Here is a 14732-nt window from a genome sequence, read left to right as displayed (position 1 = left end):
ACCTGATGCCATTTGACTCTTGCTGGTGGTGTTCATAGGACAAGACAAACATTTATGTTTGAGTATTTTCAGTTTATAATCAGAAGTTGTACAGAAAAGAACATGGTGGTCATAGGACAATACAAACATTTGTTTGAGTATTTTCAGTTTGTAATCAGAAGTTGTATAACTTCTGATTACAAACTGAAAATACTCATTGATCTTTTTTTAATAAATGGGGTGGCATTTTTATATATATAAAAATTCCACCCCAGTTTATTTAAAAAAATCAATGAATTTAATTGAGTCAAAAACGTACTTTTATTAAACAAGACTAGTTCTTGTATAAAATACGTAATCCATTCAATTCAATAGTCTACATTTTCCAGTATAATCTACCAGATATATCCAGTAAAATCTACAAGATATGTCCAGTAAAATCTACAAGATATGTACAGTAAAATCTACAAGATAATGTCCAGTAAAATCTACAAGATATGTCCAGTAAATTTTACTGGACATATCTTGTAGATCCAGTACATTTTACTGGACATATCTTGTAGATTTTACTGGACATATCTTGTAGATTTTACTGGACATATCTTGTAGATTTTACTGGACATATCTTGTCGATCCAGTAAATTTTACTGGACATATCTTGTAGATTTTACTGGACATATCTTGTCGATTTTACTGGACATATCTTGTAGATTTTACTGGAAAATGTAGACTATTGAATTGACTGGATTGCGTATTTTATACAAGAACTAGTCTTGTTTAATAAAAGTACCTTTTTGACTCAATTAAATTCATTGATTCTTTTAAATAAATGGGGTGGCATATTTTTATCAGTGTTGAAACATTTCCTGATTAGTAGGCATTCAAACTGATAGCATATTAATTCAGAGCAACGCAAGCTACAAACCAATCTCCCCCTCACATGTAATGTTTACTGTAATCTGCTGCATGTGACCTCCTCTCCATGTCGAAGGGGAAATGCTGAAAAACCTGTATTGCTTTCCAAACCAGCAGCCAGAGGATTTAGAGAGAGAAACACATATTATGTACCAATCGTTAAATCCTCTCTAACACATTACCAAATCCTCTCTATTGGGTCTCTAATCTCAAAAGATAGATAGATAGACCAGGTGCCAGTCTTTCTGTAATGGAATTGCAGCATCCCTTTTAAGTGATTGCATCAACAATTGGCAGTTCCGATAAATTAGATTAGAATTAGAGGAATCCTATTAGCAATTACACTGCTGGAACATCAGCAAAATAGTCTGCATTTCATCACCACATAAAACACACTGGCTGAAAAACCAATTCGAATTGATTTCCATGTGTCAACATTGTAACCACTCCTAGGCCTGTTCTGCACAAGTGGCATTTAGATTTACAGCTCTGTTTGTGTTTGCTTGTCATGTCATTTAACAAATGCATCAGGAACTCAGCTGCCATTATTCAGAGTTACACTATATAGGACTTATCCCTGTCCTCCAGACTAGAGCAGAGCTGTCAGACTGAACAAATCTAATGGACAGGACTGGTGTTGTGACTATGACAACTAGGCAGTTGCAAATGTTTATCCAATGGTTGCAAAAACCATATCCATGTGGAAATATCCAAACTTAATATCCATCAGCAAATAGATGCCTGCCTGCCTGTAGCTAATCAATAACAGTCATAACAATCAAAACCATAAAGTTGTATGTCTGAATTAAAGAACTAAAAGAAATAAAGGTCCTGTACCTGCGTCAGTAATTATTTATACTGTAACCAAACTGTATTACAGACAACAAAAATTGCTTTTGAAATTAAATTGCAATATCTTTATGACTGACTTAACCAGAATCAAACAAAAATAATAATTAAATTCAAATGAACAATCAAGATTTCAAATACAAATGGTAATGTTCAAACTCTGATTTTGTAAGTCCTGCAACGCAAAGTTCCTTTAAATGTCTCCAAGTATCAAAAACATCATCCCAAAAGCAATCAAACCAAAAATTGTAGATCTTCTATTTTACAAAAATCAAGTCATCCATAAAGTCATCAAATAAAAAAGCAATGCAAAAGGGAAAGAAGAATATTCCCCACCAGCTCACCCAACCTTCAAGTCAGGATCGAGGCCACAGCAGGTTCCCCTTTGTGCAAAAGCTCTGAAGGGATTCAGAGCTAAACCCTCAGAAATGTTTCTTGACCAAACTTTTCTTCTTCCAGATCTCAAAGTTTTCCGGACCCACTACTCTGCACTATGGTTTATGAATTTCTCATTATGGTTTAGTATTGGCCTTAAAAGAGTCTCTTTCACAAACCACCACCAAACACTCTTTTTGATACCTACAGTAAATGGAACCGTTGGCCACCTCACTTCCTGTACTTTTATAGACGTTCCTAGTACCTCACTTCCTGGAACTATTGCTCGCTTTTCCCCCACAGCTCCCCCTATGATCAAACCTTATCAACAGAAATTAATGACCACGGTTTAACTTAAATTAACTACATAAAACAAAATATCTCTTTCGTATACTACATTTCGGGGTTAAATATTCAACCATATTTTGACCAATATATTCCCTTATCACCCAGTAGGTTATGTTTCGTTTTTTTCAACCCAATACTTCTACCAGGACAGGAAATCCATTTCAACTATCTATTTTTTGTGAATTAATAACTGCAGAGAAATCATCCTTCCAGACTATGTGATACATGTCCCGTGAGGCTATGGACCGGAACAGGCCAATTGGGCACCTGTCCATCTGGCTTATGGGATTTATACTACTACCTAGCATGTTATAAAGCTCCCGTCTCTCAGGCTTATGGGATGTACCGCTACTAACCGTCTGTACAACTGTAGCAAAAGATGATCACCAAAATATACAGTACATTAATCAACTTGACAACATACCCCTAAACACCAAAATTCACCTATACATGCACCAAAACAAATACTGTATAGTCCAATACAGTTGCCAAACAAGAATGCTGGAATTGAAAACAACATGTTTTGGGTGATTTAATTGTAACATCTGTGTAGTGTGTATATGGGTTGAGAGACTAATCTGTCTCTTGACTCTCTCTAGTCTACCCATCCCATGCAGATTGTCACATGCACACACAGGTATACATTTCAAACTTTGGAAAACTACAAGAAGCTGGCTCCATTAATTTGTGCCCAACAGAACTTTGGTTGATCGCCAAGTCAGAGTTTAAATGAGATTCACATTCTAGTCTGTTTGCCAATAAACATGGTGTCAAATTAGGACAAGGAGATAGGAGTTATTTATATCAGATGGTTTTTTTTTCCCCTTTAGTTTGATTAATAGGGTCTCAAAATAACTAAGCAAGGCAAAACTAGAAAGCAGGAAGATGAAACATAGATGCACTTCTGCTGAGGTCACCTAGTTCATCGAACTTGAAGGCATGGAGGATTGTCTAATGGTGGGTACAGCCCTGTTGCTACTATATCCTTAGTTATTGACATCCTTAGAGCATTAGTACTTTATACTGTATGATGGAAACAAATGTATGTATGCATGTATGTATGTATGTATGTATGTATGTATGTATGAGATATATGAAATGACTATGAATATGCAAACTGACTTACAGATGATGAAAACAGATGCACTGTACATTCAGAGAAAAATGGCAAACACCACATTCAGTTGCATTAATAGTACAATGCATTCTTCATGTAACAAGTAATTTTGGTTATATTTGTACACTTATGAGTTAAATTAACCCCGAGTCCCCTGTGGATACAGTATGGTAGGCCCTCTCCCTTTTCCCCCTCCAAAACTCTATATACTGTAATACAAGCTCACAAATGTTCGCCCCAGAATAAAAAATAGAAAAACCCGATGTTATTTTGTGGGGGGGTATCACAGCAAGGGTGTCAGAGCATGGTGAAAGGATAGGGAGGGCAGACTGTCAGGAAGCCAAGTAAAAGAGATGTATTATTGACAGTGGAAGAGTTAAGCATTGATGAGTATGGGAAGAATTGGATTCAGATTCAAGCAACGATCATGGGGCATTGGGGCAACAATGTTAGGTTCATCATGGACCTGACTCTACTACAGTAAACTCAGCAGATTCTACTCTATTCGCAAGGAAGAACATTGTAGAAATTAAAACAACCACAGCACTAAAACAATTTAATCATTTATTGCACTTTCCCATCTTTATTACTTCTGATAAAAACATAGTCTTACTTCTCTAAACAGCAGCATTAGACAATGCACAAATAAAACTAATTTTGTAAGTTGAAATAATTATGCTTGAAAAAAAAATACAGTATTTGAAATGTCTCATCTTTGTTGTAACTTGTAACTATGTACAATATTTCATTAACGAAAAGTGCATCGATTAATTTGGTATAAAAAATGTAATCTACCGATATAAAACAACTTCTGCATATATAAAGCTGCAAGAATACATTTAACTGACTTTTAATACTGCATTCTGAGGTGGTTAAGTAATTAAACCCTGCAAGAAATAAAAATGAAAAAGAAAAGCTGCCAATTTCTTCCAGAACAAGCTATTTCTCTAGTAATACATATAAAAGTCTCCCCAGTGCCCAGATGCTCACAATCTATTTTAAAAATGGCTCCAACAAGCACATACGTACAGTAGGCCTATGCAGTGTTTGAAGGTGGACTTCCTACTGGTCCATTGAGAAATGTACAGTAGACTGCCAGGATGGACGCCTACCTAGTGGTTGACAAGGAGCCCTGCCTGAAGCAACCACAATCTCCCCTGGCCAAACGGGGACTCCATCTGGGAAGATCGGCAGAAGTTTGGTTTCCCAGACACGGATCAAAATTCGAGTAGGACAAAAAAGCTTTGTGATTGCAGCTTTAAATATAGCTGGGAAATTGATTGTGACGACTTAAGGAGGCCTTCATCAGTTTGAACATGTTAGGTTACCAGGCTGATAATGGTGTGTATTTTGGACGTACTTCTTAGGGACCAAGCCCCCCTGTACAATCCTTCGTTTGTTTAATTCTGAGACCTGTTTTTACGTTCTTAGATTTACACCAACACTGAGGATTATACTGTGTGGTAAAGTCCAGCGACACACGGGGGTTACAAGGTAACTGGGTGTTTGTTTATGGTATTATGGTCTACTGTACATCAGTTTGAGGGCAACAGTAAGACGAAGCCATCTCGGCTCTTCTTGAAGTCTACATTGGTCTGGCCGGCCTTCGTCTCCACGGCTACGGTCTTAGGCTTACCACGCATGTGCACCTGGACGACTGGACTGCAAACCTTCACTGGTAACAGGACTTTCCTCACTCTGAAACATAGACAGATTAGTATTACAGTAGGGCACTTATGATTATGAACCACACAGTAAAATCCATAGTTACAGTACATAAAGTCTGACAGTGTACACAGCTACACACATACAAGCACAACACGCACAATACAAAGTACTTGGCTAATTATTAGTCTGAAGTTGAGTAGTCCATGTCCATGGAAACAGAATCGAAGCATCCTCTATTTTCATAGAGTGTGGAGGGGAGGGTGCTGCAGCATATCAAATCTCTTTGGTGGCAGACAGCTAGGAAGAAGACATGTTTCTGCCTGCCAGCTGCACTGTGTCAGCTGAAGAGGATGGCCGCCTGTGATGAAGGTCATGCTCTGCAATGAGGTTCACTCTGCCTGGCCCCAGCATCCCCAACACCACCACTCTAGTGAAAATAGCGATCTACATGCTCACAATACGTTGACGCCGTTAGTGTTTCGGAGTCTTTGACATAGAGTCACTTTGACATAGACTGGTCAAGCCAGTCTAAGCTTTCTGTTACAGTCTTACTCATGTTGGTACTTGGTATATATTGTTTTGGAACCATGATGTTTTTAAAAGTACAGGGATATATAAATACATTTGAATGTTGCTGTCTCCAGGAGAGAGCCCAACAGCTGGAATTTTAAACAATCACCCCTAAATTCACAAAGCGAATGTCGGCCTCTGTGCTAAGCTATCCCAACAGGTGTAGCCTTGGTCTCAAGTACCCCTCCCCCCTCCTCTTCCTCCATCCCCTTACTCAAAACCCCCCACAACCAGCTGTCTCCCCCTTCCGGGGCCGTTGAAACATCCGGCCTAGAAGCCCACTGACCTTGCCCGGGTTTTGATTCGCATGCGACCCTGCTGACATCTGAGATTCGAGTGGCTAATAAATAGGAAGGGTCCAGTGAAAGTTGACACCGGGCTAAGACGCCCTGAATTTCAGACTAAGCTACAAGCTATGCCTGTGCACAGTTGAGTCTTGCTCTTCATTTGCTGTAAGTCTGTATGAATGTACAAATGGAACCAATTGGACCAGTGTGAGGGCATGTGGATGCTAGGCTGAGAGTAGAGCTGTGTGTAAAGCTACATGCTAAAGAGGCGGTCCACACTGCCTGACTACTACTACAGACTTGCTGTTTACGACTTGTGCTATTACTTTCTTCCCATCCTCTTCTGCGCAGAGGGGCGAGGGTGAATATATAAACATGATAAACCCAGCAGTCTGCTGTTTGTCAATGGGGGGCCTCAAGCCAAAGTCAAATAATTCACTGCCGTGTGTGGAGAGACAACATCACAGACTTGGGGCGCAACCAACAGCAGTTCATGGAGGAGACTGAAGACCCCCCCCCCTCTCTTTTCCCTCTCTCTTGTCTCTTGTCCCCCCCCCCCATCATCTCCTCTGCATTGCGCTAATCCAATGTGAACATATGCCTCTGGTGTCTCCATTGTGGAGAATTATGGGCCATTACATGTGTGAGCTGAATGTGTGGCGAGATGTGTTGTTGATGCTGCTTGGCCCTCTGTGAAGTCCCTTTGTGCAGTGGTGGAAACTGGAAAGTATTACTAAGTACATTTACTCAAGTAATGTACTTAAATACAATTCTGATGTACTTTAACCCGCTGCAACATTAAAGTGATGACTGCATTACTATTTACAGTCCAATGTTATTATAAAAGGGGCTATTCTGCATAATGAGTAGGCTACCTTTGAAATGTTACTCGTGTGTGATATTGCTATTTTTACTTAAGTAAACATGTATTCCACACTGCATGGGGAATCAAATCAACACTGACCCTGCGCAGCACTGGTCGATGCGTACACGATTTTGTGTTTGTACACAATGGCCACCCACATCCCTGTATTTTGGGAAATTATCAACCCAGTCCAAAAGCAGGCCTTTTGCGCAACAGTCAATGGCACATCATTTCATCTGGCTGAAAGTTTAAAGTCCAATCATCAGGATCAACAAAGTTCTCTCCAGGCAGTTTAGTAATCTAATGCCGCTTAAATGATGAGGTGACCCATTACCATCCATCACAAAGACGATGAGGTATTTTCTAACCCATGATAATGTGTTCAGAAAAGAGTGCAATATGCACACTGCCAATAACTGTTCTCCAGAATTCTGCCAATGGGGAAGAAAAACTCATCTCGATGAACTTCAATTAAACCCATTAAACCCACCCAGAGACTATCCGCAAGCAAAGCCATTCTTGTTTCAGTAAAAGAGCATGAAGGGGGAAAACAATCAATGTTTTGTGGTAACTATTAATTCTGAGCTGTAAATAGCTGGGTGTCAGATCATCTGACTAGGCACAGGGCCTTGGGTGTAATGATTCTTTTTCTGTGTCTGCTTCTTTTTTTTATCCCACGATTTTTGTAACCCATTTTTTTCACTCAGTGTCAATTGTCTAATGTAATCCTGTGAGCTACACTCCCTCTGCCAACCTGGGGAGAGCAACGGACTGACCTCAAGCTTCCTTCAATGCACGAGGAGTCCAAGCCGCTTCTTATCACCTGACAGGGGGCGGGGGGGAGTTTCCCCAGTAGGACGTAGCGTGTGGAAGGAACACTTTATTCCAACCAGTTCCTTTCCCCTCCATCAGGCACCCCAGCTGGTCAGGGGGAAGCAGTTTAGAGACCAGGATTACTGCATGTTTTTTATGAGGGTACCTACTACCTACCCTAGGGGACAATTATGCTAACTCCACACAGAAAGGCCCTTTTGCCAACCCCACCTAGGGTATGGGCACTGATGACATGGAGGAGAGAACACGACCCCAGCGGGAATCGAAATCAGGACCTTCTAGCTGTGAGGCAACAGCGCTAATGATTGTGCCACCGTTCCGCCACCGTCTGCTTCTAATAATACCACTGGTCCTAGATCAGCGTTGCCGTGTTAAGAATAACTGTCCCAGATCATCACATTAGGGGATCAAGGGATGTCTGGGGGGTTTTCCCATTCTTTCCACACACGGACTGATGGACATAATGTACACATGCAGCCAGTGTACATTATGTCCATGTGTGTACAACCTCTCACGCGCCGCTCTCTCTCTCTCTCTCTCTCTCTCTCTCTCTCTCTCTGAACAGAGACAAAAGGAACCCAACATACAGTATTAGCACTTCAAGACACTGCATCAATGAGAGAAAAGTATGCTGTAAATGTTTCATAGCTTTGACTTAGAGCTCACCGCCATGTAAAAAAAGGGAAAGAAAATCAATCGACTTCAAAAGCCAAATTGTATTTCTGTCAAATGACTCGGTTGTTCACTAAATCACTGTTCATTTTTGTGAACCTCTATCATTCATATGAATTCATAAACTGAATCCCAGCATCTCACTTGCCCTCTGATCCATCCCCATTGCTGTCTGGATTCTCTCGTCCATCAGTGGATTCAGCTTGGGTTATGATTGGTCCTCGAGAGGAGCTCAAACAGGAGAGGTGTCAACAGTTTGACAGAGCAGAGCTAAACCAGATAAAGATCAGGATCTCTGCACAGACCACAGTCCCAACAGGAGAAAGAGTGATGGACAAGAGAGATGAGGCGGACTCGATAAATGATTGTTGAACAAGAGTGTGTCAGTAATATAGGCAACACTGTCAGGGGTAGACTGGATTCAAGATCACCAAACTTTGCTAAGTCGAGTTGTGTTATACAGCAGTCAACCTAAGTCTGATTTATACTTCGACATGGTGATTTATACTTTGTATGTTCAGCTTGTAGTTTAGATATGCTATTTTTGCTAAAACAAGTAATGTAAAGCCATGTTTTGCAAACATCGGTCTCATGGTGGCGCTATAACGGGCAGATGTGAAAAATGCAGGGCAACATTTTTTTCCCTGACCTCTAGGGAGTGCGCATACAAAGTTGTACACAGATTGGTGCAGTTATAGGTAAAAAAAAAAGATTTGGCCTGTTATAGCGCTACCATGTAATGAGGCTGATGTGAAAACATTTAAGTGGCATTTCTTCCTCGGCGTAGTGGGAATGTGCATGCGTAATTTCACGGAAATCACACACTGTGTTAATGATTTGAGCCATTTTGTCCTAAACGGGCCAGTCGTGCACACACTTTGGATGTACATAGCCATTTTCCTCAGCTGCCTGACAACCAACACTGGGTCAATGGCAGAATCTGCTGCCCAACTGTATGGTTGACACTTAGCTGAGGGGTGGGAGTGGGGATGGTGATGGTGTGGTATCGTGGATAGCAGCTATTTGAGTCATTGGGTGCCAACTGCTATAAGGTTGCTGCTGGGAAGTAGGAGGTGCAACTCTGCATCACGATGAAGCTGTCCATCGCTTCCCACAGAGTTAGCACTGTTATAAGTCTTGGCATTGGTCACTGGGACTGACATGTCATAATTATCATCATCAACGGAATTAAAAACAGAAGCTCTGTTGCCACCAGCTGCACTTTCTGCCTCCTGGGCAGGAAACATTCTGAGGAAACATTGGAACTACAGCACAGACACAGTAGTACTATACTGGACTTGTACTGAAGCACAGTTGTGGAGCATAAAGAGCAATGTAACAGCATTAGCTTCAATCACTTCCTTGACATTGATTTGTTCTAAAGCCCCATCACAGACTTCTGAGATAAGAGCAAAGCGGTTTAAAGCAGCACACTCCGTCAATCACTGAGGTAGCACGGAACGTCGCAACAAATTGATTGTAAATAAGGAAAGATGGTGTAACATTATCAAGGGTTTTTGCCAAGTGGAACATTGGCTACATCGGAGGAGAAAGCCATGCCAGGTCTTTCACCTGTATACACGTGAGGCATACAGGTGAAAGTAGGTCAGTTTGGTATGGATGCAAAATCTCCACTGTTTCAGGGCTGAGCAATATATTTCATTCATGTTGATAATTGTCATCTGAACAATATGTACATTGCAATAGGTGTGATTGTCTCATTATTTATGGTATCTGCCAGTAAAGAGTATTTAAATTAGCATGATTTGGTCACTAATAATAATTATGAAAAACAGGTCACCTATAACTGTACTCAAAGCTCAATCGCAAAAATAAATAAATAAATAATAATAAATAAATTAAGATAGTTATTGTTTCATATTATGAAAATTAAAGTATAAAAAAGGTTATTGTTAATGCTTGTGCAGACATTAACCCATGAGATGCTCACAGGGACACAAGGAAATACCTAAACATTGCCAAGTACTACCTATACTTTAGCCATAGGTAGTACTAAAGTTTAGCCAATGGTCTAGTAAACAGTATAAATAATATGAAATGATACAATGGTATAGTTCAAAGTATTTGAATCTTCTGGGATTGTAGATCACAAGTACTTTTTTTGTAAGTTATTCATGTTGTGTAGCCCATCTCTAGTTGATATATATTTATATAAACATGAGGAAAAAATCTAATTGTAAAAAGGTGACAGAGCACTTCCTCTTACAAGAACTCATCTCTCTCTCTCTCTCTCTCTCTCTCAGAAACTTGCACAACAACACAACACACTATCTCACAATCCAATCAAATCGACTCCTTTCTTCCTTCTGCAATACTAATGTTTGATCAACTCTGCATCACTCATCCTGCAATCTGAACATTCCACAATGTTATTGACAGCCCTACATCACCAAGGATATTAAATCCATTTTGTGGACAATGGTCATTAGCTCATTGATCAGCAAGTGTTAATCCCCTTAATCACGCGCCACAGAGCAAACCCTATACTTTCATAATGACACTAGAGAGAACTGCTGTAGCAGAGTGTCTTCACAGACTGGTGGTGTCTACTAGCCTGGCTCCATGCAGTGCTGAATCGCTACCACCATTAAAAAAATGTGTCCTGGCGATTCAGGTCTGGTGACTCTGCCTACGGCGGCGTCAGTCTCGATCAAAAATCTGATCGCAGCAGCTGATTGGCCATCAGCCCGGTCACTCGACAGCGTCAAACAACAAACATGGCTGCAGTGACTCGCGACCATATCAATCTGGCTATTAAATCGACCTATGATAAATAGTTTCTTTACAGAAACGACAGGTTTTATAAACATCATCCGACATATTTTACCGCTTTTGTACATGCTAGCTCGTTGACTGTGTTTGTTTGGTTAGCAACAGGGTTAGCCATAGCCACATGATTGACAACAACGTCATCTGCTTTCCTACTATTCTGATTGGTTGGTATGAACCAATCGCCGAAGACTGCTGCTTTGACAACGCCCATTCCCTGCCGTGGGGAGGGCTTTCAGTCTGAATAATGAAGTGAAATGAAATGATAATTCAGACTGAGTGTCAGGCTAGGTGTCTACACGAAAGCATTATTTTTTTAAACAGAATAAAGTGGCACAGAGTACACTACAGTACAAGCCCTGGGCGCGTTCCTGGGGGTCTGGATGTTCTGGGGACCCCCTGGGGACCCCCACACGGTAACTGTCATTTCTCAACTGTTTCGGACACGGGGCGGCTCGCCAGAACCGGGCCGGCACCCTGGGCACATTCCTGGGGTCTGGATGTTTCACTACAATACAGTACAGAGCACAGTACGGGCGACTGTGGCTCAAGAGGTAGAGCAGGTCGTCCAATGATCCACGGGTCGGCGGTTCGAATCCCGGCTCCTCCTGTCTACATGTCGAAGTGTCCTTGGGCAAGACACTGAACCCCAAATTGCTCCCGATGTGCTGGTTGGTACCTTGCATGGCTTCCGCCGCAATCGGTGTATGAATGTGTGTGTGAATGGGTGAATGTAATGCACAATCTATGTAAAGCGCCTTGGATAAAAGCGCTGTATAAATGCACCATTTACCATTTACAGTACTGTACAGTAACTATAAATGTATAGTTGCACCGCTCAGTTCACACAGGTGTGATTTTTTAGTTATTTTTGGGGGCTTTTTGCGTTTGATAGATAGATGTACAGTAGGTTGACAGGAAACGGGGAGAGAGATGGAGGGAAGATACGCAGCAAAGGTCGTCGGGATTACCAGCCTATAGTGCCGGACCGCTAGACCAGCCCAGGCCAGAAGGCTGGTTTTAAGAACAGGTGACAGCGCTGAGTGGGAGATAAACCTAGGCCAGAAGAGGAAAAAAGAACAAAAGGGGCTTGTTGACCATAGAAAATGTGGTCTTTGGTAGTACATACTGTAGCTCTATTTCTGTTTGAGTGCTGAAGGAGGATATCCATTCTATGGGACTGGACTTGAGGTTGTTACATGTGCTGGATGTTTTGCTTTTGTATTGGACTCCTATGGCAATGGCATCCTTGTGCCAGTTGAGCACACACGTTTTAGACTTCAGTCACGTTACCTTGCCATCTGAGAGACAAGAACATTCTTCAGGACGGGAATCCCTTTTGGTGTTTTTACCCTTCAAGACGGGCACCAGTTTTGGGGTTCTTGATGCTACAGTATGTACAGTATATATAGCAAAATATAATTTTTTGTAATTTTGGAATAAATATTTGAAGTTTTTCAGAAAGCTTGGGTCAGGATTTACAAGGCGTTTTTAGAATCGGCCTCAGTCCTAAATGGGTTAAGGACAGCCACTGAGGGAGTGAGGGAGATGAGAGAGAGAGAGGGAGAGAAAGAGAGAGAGCGGGATCTATTTCAGGCAAAGATGACGCCTTTCATGACCTAAAAAGCTAGTTGAGTTTCAAAAAGACAGGAGCCATTTGGACAGATTCCAAGTCTATAATCAGTGACGCTCACATCCAAGAAAGGTCACGAAGAGGGCCAGCCAGTAACGCTAACATTTCCCAAACAGTGGGTCGGGACCATTTGTGGGTCATGGACCAATTTTTATGGGTCACGACTCGAGTATAAAATCCCATTTTCTTTTCCTACATTAATTTTCTTATATAAAAATAAACAAACAAATCTAAGAAATTACATACATACATACATACATACATACATACATACATACATACATACATACATACATACATACATACATACATACATACATACATACATACATACATACATACATACATACATACATAATAATAATAATAATTAAGAAGTAAGTCTAATTTCTCTTTTGCGTCTCAAGCTAAAAAGTTTGGAAACCACTGCTCTAACAGTCACAGATTACGGTGTGTGTGTGTGTGTGTGTGTGTGTGTGTGTGTGTGTGTGTGTGTGTGTGTGTGTGCACGCGCGTGCGCACGCACGCGTGAGTGTTTGTGTGGCTGTGTGTGTGTGTGTGTGCGCATGTGTAGCAGGACCTAAATGAGTAAAAACAACATTCATATGAGAACCGATGGACAGGAAGTGATGCCATATGGGTTGGGTCTTGGGTGGGGTTCTACCAAATCAAGTAGGTGTATGAAGTTGAACCTACTGTATAAGGACGTATTTCTTACTGGTGTGTCTATGGGTATGGATCTCAGAATGTGCTACACACTGGTGGATGACACAATACTGAGTTTATAAAACGTATTTGTCAGTACAAAAGAGCATGCTGTTTTATTCAAAACCTTAACCAATTGCACAATAAACGCAGTAACTTTTGCTAATGCCATAAAGGTACTATGACTATGTATTGACAGTATTTTACTGGAACAGCACTGCCACGACACAAGATACTGCATTCCTACAGAAAATGCCAGCCTAGCAATAATATAATTTTAAGACAAACAATGTATAGCGTTTTACCAACATGGCAAACACATTAGTCACTACATCAATCAATACGCTGTGAACACTGCAGCATCCTTCAATAAAACAGTCAACATCTAAATAATAAAATAATAATTGACTCAGAGATGAGGTTTACACTGCTTGAAGAGCAGTAAACTGGCTTTTTATTAGATGCCAGCAGTTAGTCATAACTTCACGCTGGATCGACAATCTTTTCTCAAGCAGCAGTCTGCCAATTGCATTTCTTTTTTACTCAAGAGATAAAGTGCTAAAATGTAATTATTAGCATTTCTATAGCTACAAACTCTGTCCTGCATTAGCCAATTAGGAGGCAAACTTCAACTTTCTGCAAAATTGTAGAAAAAATATCTGAATTATGGGAAATTCAACAGCAAACATGACTAAATATTTTCGCACATGTGGAGTGAAAGGGAAAGAAGAACAAATTGCAGCACACAGATTTCAGTTTTTATGTTGTGGGGAAAGAAAACTCTTAGATAGTGCTGAATGAGATTCTAGAAATCCGAACGCCACCATCAGTGTGAATTATATTATTATTGCAAAGGTATGGCGAATCATATCCTAAGTCCTGTCATAGCCCAGTCATATCCATCCAGCTGTCCTAGCAGATGGCCCCTGAGAGAATAACCCCCACATCCCCTGGCCCCCCATCTCTGTCTTTTTCTCTAGACTTAAGCATTCACATTCACACACATGCAGAGATATTCACATGCGCACTCACAAACCTACAGGCTAGAGAGGGAGAGAGAGAGAGAGCGAGAGCGAGAGCGAGAGCGAGAGAGAGAGAGAGAGTGTGTACAAATGCATAAACAAA

General features: G+C 40.9%; 1 protein-coding gene across 1 annotated transcript in view; it reads right to left on the bottom strand.

Annotated features, from left to right (window-relative positions):
* Positions 1-4182: 4182 nt before the first annotated feature.
* Positions 4183-14732, bottom strand: part of myo1g (myosin IG) — a 40472-nt gene continuing 29922 nt past the window's right edge. Inside the window, exon 22 of the mRNA XM_079521893.1 lies at positions 4183-5281. Within this exon, the coding sequence (XP_079378019.1) occupies positions 5119-5281 (163 nt within the window). The 3' untranslated portion in view covers positions 4183-5118. The remainder of the gene's footprint in view (positions 5282-14732) is intronic.

Source organism: Electrona antarctica (genome assembly GCF_951216825.1).
Source record: "Electrona antarctica genome assembly, chromosome: 15".
Lineage (NCBI taxonomy): Eukaryota > Metazoa > Chordata > Actinopteri > Myctophiformes > Myctophidae > Electrona > Electrona antarctica.
Note: the sequence above shows the minus strand (reverse complement) of the source record. Positions and strands in the feature narration are given on the sequence as shown.